The 7,375-nt window shown below is 53.4% G+C and overlaps 1 protein-coding gene across 1 annotated transcript; it reads right to left on the reverse strand.

The window, feature by feature from the left end:
* Nucleotides 1-833: 833 nt before the first annotated feature.
* Nucleotides 834-3,448, reverse strand: LOC311176092 (epimerase family protein SDR39U1; the record flags this gene model as incomplete). The annotated part of the gene is made up of 6 exons (XM_084241424.1): nt 834-1,246; nt 1,531-1,674; nt 2,426-2,547; nt 2,903-2,985; nt 3,068-3,174; nt 3,433-3,448. The coding sequence occupies 6 exons, from the start codon at nt 3,446-3,448 to the stop codon at nt 834-836; spliced, it is 885 nt and encodes a 294-aa protein (XP_084097550.1).
* Nucleotides 3,449-7,375: the final 3,927 nt, after the last annotated feature.

Here is a 7,375-nt window from a genome sequence, read left to right on the forward strand (position 1 = left end):
TTTGTTTTTAAGGATGGTAGGTATGCAGTAGGCCAGGGCTATCATCTGCCCTTTTATGCTGGGGACCCTGGTTGATTGAAGTAGGTAGCCCCAATCAGATGAGAGCTAAGTGTGTCTCACGGATGGGGAAGTTGGCTTTGTCCTGCTGCAGCTTCAACTGGGACCAGTGTGTCACTGCTTCATTAACTCACTGCCATTCAGTGACAATCTGAAGGCCTAGACTAGGGTCTCATCTCTTCCTCTGGTGACATCCTAAAGGCACTGTGTGGGCAAGTATGCAGGGTGACCACAGAATCATTGGAAATGGGTCATTGCTTGTTTTCTGTTGTCTACCACGTGATAACTCTGCCCCAAATTTCTTACCAACTCTTGGCAATGGAGGGACCAAGAAGGGAGGTGTTGCTCATTGTAACTTCAATGCCTCCATAGGGAAAGAGTCATTGAGGGTGATTTTCCTTGAAATAAATTCTAGGAGGATCTAGGCCTTAGAGATGAGCCGAGGCTAGTGAGATCACTTGTTTTTATTGGCTAAACAGCAGACGATTCTCTACACAACATGAAGAAAAAAAATGAGGCAGGGAAGGGACACATAGGAAACCCAAATATGGAAATTTTTTCACAAGGAGTTGAAATGGTTAAGGTCTCAACTTAATGAGATTGTGGCCTGAGACAGTGGACAACCTCAGCTAAATAAGGTGGACCAAGAGGACAGGGAGAAGAATCCCAAGATGCCAGATGGTTTCAGGACTCAAGTACAGCAGTACCTGAGCCTCTTCACAGTCTAACGAGAAAGCTTCTCCTGAGGACTTGTGCTCTGTCCTGAGCCTTCCCACTTAGGCTACAACTTCCTTCAAGGCAGCCCCTAGTTCTGGGAAGGAATACTGGTAGCCAGCGGCCAGTGTCCGCCGTGGGATGACCTTCTGGCCCTCCAGCAGCATGATGGCGCGCTCTCTACCAAAGATAGCTTGCACCACAGTGCTGGGGAGAGGGATGAAGGCTGGGCGGCCCAGGGCAGCGCCCAAGGCCTGGGCGAACTCAGCATTTGTAGTGGTGGAGGCTGGAGCCACTCCATTCAGAACTCCCTGCACATGGTTTGCTTCAATGGCGTGGGTCAAGATTCCTGCTAGGTCCCTGATGTGAATCCAGGGGAAGAACTGGCAGCCTGAGCCGATAGGGCCTCCCAGGCCCAGGCGGAAGGGCAATAGCATGTGACCAATGGCACCGCCCCCACGGCCCAACACAACCCCTAAAATAGACAAAAGGGATAACTGAGGGAGGCCCCTCAGCCTCCAGGTAGCCTGGCTGTTCTGTTCCACCTGTTTCCCCTTCCTCACTCTGCAAGCTGATTTATGATTCAGCCTGCAGCACAGCGAGGGTGTGGGGCGTTGGGACTTCCATCCTCCCATCTGCAGGCCGGCCAGAAGTGGTGGCACTTTCCCACTCTGGAAGCTCAGCCCTTCTGACACCCCCACGGCCCCACACTGATTGAAGGAGGTGGATCCTGTCTGATACCCAACCCGGGGTTCTCACCGGAGCGCACCACCACCTGGCGTGTAGAGTCTCCAGGAAGCCTGGCTGCAGCTTCCCATTTGGTTACGAGGTTGGAGAAAAAGTCAAAATCCCCTCCAGGGCTGTCCTCATCATACTCTGCAGTCAGGCTGGGCTGATAGTAAGCTGCAGGGGAATAGCGTCCATTGCTCTGGCCCTGGATAGCTTGGTTGTGCCTGACTTTTCTCAGTCACAGGCTCCCTTGGTCTCACCCATCTTAGCCCTTGGGATCTCCCCATGGGAAGACAAGTCATGAATATTTTCTCCTTGAGCCTCCCCATAAGCTGATCTCTCCAGTCCTGGAGGAACAACTCTTTGGTGCAGGACTAAGCTGAGCCTCTGCTGCAGAGCAGTGGTTAAGAACAAAGACTTGTTCTTAACCCCTGGCTGCCAGGCTGCCTGAATTTTAATCTCAGCTGCAGCACTTATTTGTGGCAAGTTACATAACTTCTCTGTGCAGAACTTCTGCATCTTTAAAATGCGGATATAATAGCACCTACCTCAGAGAGTGTTTGTGAGGATTAAAGCCGAAATAGGTGCAAGGCACTTAGAATAGGGATAGGTATACATGCTGTAATTGAAATTATTTGATCCCCGAGGTGAAATACAGAACCAGAAATTCTATTCCTAGAGAAATGTGCTGTGAAAAGCAAGGACTTTGGGAGTAGGTGGAATTTTTCCTGGCACTGGGAGCAGTGTTACCCTCTCCCCCTTTTCTCCAAGGATCCCCATTGATCATGAAAGTACTTGGACTCAGGGGCTAGAAGGTTCCTGTGTCTGGTAGAGCCCCACACTCTTGGGCACCTACAGGTAGAAGAGCCTCCCCTCTGCTCCCCCTTCCCCTGACTAAATTTAGGAGCTTATGACTGCCGCATACCTACACCTGTGACTAAGACCCAGGCCTGAGGAGGTCTTGGGGCTTCCGAGATGGCTCTCGCCAGCATTTGGGTGGTCTCCAGGCGGCTGCTAAGAACCTCTTTTTGGAAGTTTTCATTCCACCTGCAGGAAAAACGGGAAATGAAATGAAAAGCTACTAAATACATGCAAATATCACACCCTCTCTTTCCCTGGTCCAGTAAAACCCTGCCTTGTGGCTTAGAGAAATGGTTTATCCCTCCCGGCAAGGGATAAGGCATGTCTTCTGTGGGGCATCCAGAGTTACAACTGAGGACAAAGCCAAGCGGTTGCGGGGTTCAGGGCAGGTGGGTGTGAGGCGAGGCGCAGGGTGAGTGGCCCGGGACATGGGTTTGGTTTTCTATCCGGCAGTCCTGCCTCCACAGGTCAGGGGTCTCATCAGAGTGGTTCCTGTCCTCCCTCTGCTCTGATGACTGTGAGCCTGAGCGCCCGGGCTGACCTTCGCAGAGGGTTGAGAATGTTCTCTCCTGCCAGGTTGACCGCGGCATCGCAGGCGGGCAGCCCGGACGTGGCGAGCGCGTCCTGGGGAGAGAGCAAGATGCCCGGAGCCCGCCCCGCCCCGCCCCGCCCCGCCCCGCGCCCGCCCCGCCCGGGCCCGACCTACCCACGTGACCCGCCCGGGGCCCGGGCTCCGGGAGACCGAGGTCACTTCGTGGCCCCTGGCCCTCAGCAGCCGGGTGAGGGCTGTCCCGATGAAGCCCGTTCCTCCACCTGCGCGGAAAACCAGCGGTGCCCATCCTCGGGGGACGCCCGCGTCCCCCCGCGCCCCCTCGGCCATCCCACCCGTTTCCAGACTCCCCCGTCCTTCCCGCCCTCCCCGCGAGGCGCCGGTGACCCAGCTCGCGGGATCAGGGCAAGCCCTAATCTCCAGGCCTGGGTACTTGTGCCCCCCTCGGGGTGACCCCCAGTTTTGCATCTCCGTCTCATCTTCCCTACACCCGCCCCCCACTCCTTTAACTCTTCCCTCACCCACGAGCACCCGCATCGCGACCGGGACCTACTGCGCCTGCGCAGAATTGGAGTCTTTGGCCAGGGCTCCCCTTTAGACGCGGGCGACCTCTCTGCGCATGTGCCGTTCGGGGAGCGCGCTCCGTGGGGGCGGGAAGAGCAGGGGCGGGGCGGGGCGGGGCCTGCCCCGGACCCGGAAGATTCAGAGAGGACACCTATGTCATCGCCAGGCGCGGGAGTAGGGTGGATGCGGGGACTGACTGAGGGGAAGTCTGAGGAGGGAAGATTTTACTGCAGAAAAAAGCTTTTGATCTAAAATCCGAAGCTACTTCAACAGCCCAGTTCTGGATGTCCCTCAGTTTGGCGCATCAGTAAATCAAGACAACCCCTCCTCTGGTACTATCATTTCTCTCTCCTCGGCCTATCATTTTATCGTTTCTTCGCCCCGTGCTGGCTCCTTCCCCGTGCTGGCATTCTAAACCTCTCTGTGTCGTAAAATAAAGTCACCCTGTGTGCCCGTGTAGGGCCTGGAGGGCCGTCAGGGGCTGCACGCGGCCACGCAAGAGGCTCCACAGAGAGACATTCCCGCCTCCCAGGCGCCATGATCGCAAAGCCAGTGCTGCCCGGCAGCCTTCACCCCATCTCCTTCAGGAGAGCTTAGTCCCTGCAGAGTGATTTGTGGAGAAGCATCCTATTCCGAGGATCACCTTGAATGCAGACTTTGTCTTCCTGGAATTGCCCACGCACAGCTGGAGATTGCGGTAAAACTTGAGGAAGTGTCCGCAGGCCTGGGGTTCCAGGACTCTCAGCTTCACCTCTTGCAGAGTGTGGGAGCCCGGGCCGGACACGTTTGTTCTTGCCCAGCGGCCACCCGGCATATCCTCTTAGGTGGGATGACATTGAATTGGGGTGCCAGGGGAAAGGTCCCCACTCAGGGTTAGGTTGGCTTTCTCCTTGAGCTGTGAAAGGAATGAGGGGGCAGTAGACAAGGAACAAGGAACTCTGGACAAGGAACCGGGGGCAGTAGAGGAAGGTCGGACAGCACCAATGGCGCCATATGAGTGTCACATCCAGAGGACTGAGCTGCTGGGGTGCAGTCTGGAGGCAGGTTGGGGGTATGGGGACCTGTGGGAGAAGACGAGACGACGGGGTAGAGAAGGGAGGAACAGTTTGTCACCTTCAGTAACATGATGTCGTGCTGGACACTCATGTCGTCATACTTTGATGAGGAAACTGTCTTATGACCTCGAGCTGCTGCCACGTGTCTTCCTTCTGTCTTGTGTCACGGGCCCCCAGGACCACCACTATGAGCCTGTTGTGAGGGGACGGAACGACAAGGGGAGACAGTGATGGTCTGAGATGTGCCCGTTCTGGGGAACAGGAAGTGGAGTCTTTCACTGGGTCACTGGATGCTGCCACCCCTCTTCGCTTGGTTCACTTCTGGCATTGGGGGGGCTCAAGTCTTGCTCAGGGAAGGGAGTTTTCAGGGAACAGAGATAATTTCCAGGACCTTTGGAGTTGCTGGGGACTGAGCAGAGTCCATGGAGGACCCAGAGCAGGACAAGCATTTCCTAATTCAGGGCGCCCTGTATGGGCACCAACCACACAGGAGCAAGAGAGATGCTTTGTAGGGGAGTTGTGTTTTCAGTGACTGAGGATCAGGCCTTCTGTGATGTTTGCCCAATTTGCCTCCTCTTAAGGCTGACCCAGGTCAAGGGCCTCTCCTCAGGTCCCCCAAGGGTGTGCTCCTGGTTCTGCTTGCTCTATAGCTCTGGTTTGGGGTAGACATCCCTGAAGTCTCACCTTCCTGCACAGTGGGCGGCTGTCAGCACAAAGTTCCTTCTTATCAGGAAGCTGCCGCATGTGGCTAGGTTACCCTGGGGAAGGACAATTTCCAGATAGGCCATGTAGGGGCGGAGTGTGGCCTGGACTCTGTGCCCCGGATGATCTCCCCTGGAACAGAGAACCCAGGCCTGAGCACAAGCATCGGTGTTCTCTCCGCAGAATGTGCGAGCTGGGTTCAAGAGGGAGAGGCTTCTCCTCACTCACCCTCACTGTGCTCTGTCCATCCTCCCTCTCACTTATCTGGTGCCTCCTTCCCCTCCCGCAGCCTCTCACTGAGTTCTCCTCCCATCATGGAGGCGCAGCAACCATGCAAGTGTTGCTCATCTGGGCTTTCCCCCACTCCCATTCTGCCCCTGCCTCAGCCCTCCTTTTCACTAAGCCAGTCTCTCCAGGCTCCTGTCTCACCCTTCTGCACAGCCTGTGAGTGGTGTCCGAACGGCCATATTACCAGACAACGTGCGGTCTGGAATGGAGAGGATGAAGGGGGCCTAGGCCCTCATACATGCTCTCACCTTCTGTGTTGAGAAGACACATATGTCTCCTTTTCTACTTGCTCTGGGATGTCCCGAATCTACGTGGGGTTCCTGAGAACTATTATAGGCTGCGGACAATGGGTGGGCACATCCCAAGTGGAAGCTTCCACTCTGGCTCTTGAAGAGAGAGCCTGGAACCCTCTTTGAGAGTCAACTCTATTCGGACTAAACTTTGTTGTAGGAGCTGAACCTGCGGCTTCTAGTGGAAAGGGCCCGAGACTCACCAGCTTTAGCCCTGGAGCACAGGACAGTGAACAACAGGGTGAGAGGAAGACGATGCATCTTCTCAGAGAGGCTGCCCATAGCGAGTGCTGCTTCTATTTTCCAGCTGTGGGTTTTATAATCCATCAAGCCAGGGCAGGGCAGGGCAGGGCAGGCTGATAACCACAGGAACTGCGTGGTGATTTTCTTTCCTCATTCTAAGCTGACTGTCTTTCCGATCAGCAGCTGCCCCAGAGCTGCCATCTGTTTTATTATAAGTGAAGAGAGGCCTGAAATTTCAAGTCCTGGTTCCAGGTTAAATGCTCAACTATGGTGCTTCATTGGGGAATTTGGGAAAAGATGCAAGTTACTTGTACAGCTCTGCAAGGGAAACAAAAGTAAGAATAGACAATGGGACTACATTAAACTAAAGGCTTTTGTACCTCAAAAGAAAGCATCATACACAAAAAATAGGTTACCTATAAGGAAAAATATTTGCACATAACATGTGGTGAGGGGCTAATTTCCACAAAATACGAAGTACTTAAATAATCCAACAATGAAAAAAGCAGACAACCCAATCAAAAAACTGGGGTAAAGGCCTAAAAAGATATTTTTTCTAAAGAAGACATTCACAAGGCCTGGAGACGTGAAAATTTGTTCAACATCACTTATTATCAATAGAAGGGAAATGCAAATAAAACCACAATGAGAGGGCCTCCCCGTTGGCACAGCGGTTGAGCCCTGGGTTGCGAAGCTGCCCCTGGCCTCTGCGGCGCAGGTTCGATCCCCGGCTGCTCCCCAGCCACTGGAGGAGGGTCCCACATGGCGCGCAGACCTCTCCTGCCGCCCGTTGCTCCCCTCAGCAGTGTACTTCGGTCCTTCTGCCTGCTCTGCTTCGTGCTCTTGCTCTGGTGAGTTCTCTTACCCTCCCGCGTTTCTGACTGTACCCAGTGCATGTATAAACAAACAAACAAATAAATAAATAAAATACGTGCCTCTTTAAAAAACGAAACAAAACAAAACAAAAAAAAACCCACAATGAGATACCCCTCACCTCTGTGAGAATAACCCATAGCAAAAACAATGAAGATATCAAATATTGACAAGGATGTGGAGAGTAAGGAACTCTCCATCATTGCTGATGGGAATGCGAGTTGGTGCAACCTCAATGGAAAATGATATGGAGATAGCACAAGAAAATAAAAATGGATATCTCATATGGTCCAGCAGTACCTCGGCTAGAAATTTATCAAAAAGATATGAAAAGTCCAATATGAAAAAACTTATGCTATGTTCATAGCAGCACTGTCCACAGTAGTTAACCCATGGTACCAAACCAAGTCCTACCAACAGATGAATGGATAAAGAAACTGTGGACTACG

This window comes from Talpa europaea (assembly GCF_964194135.1).
Source record: "Talpa europaea genome assembly, chromosome: 8".
Lineage (NCBI taxonomy): Eukaryota > Metazoa > Chordata > Mammalia > Eulipotyphla > Talpidae > Talpa > Talpa europaea.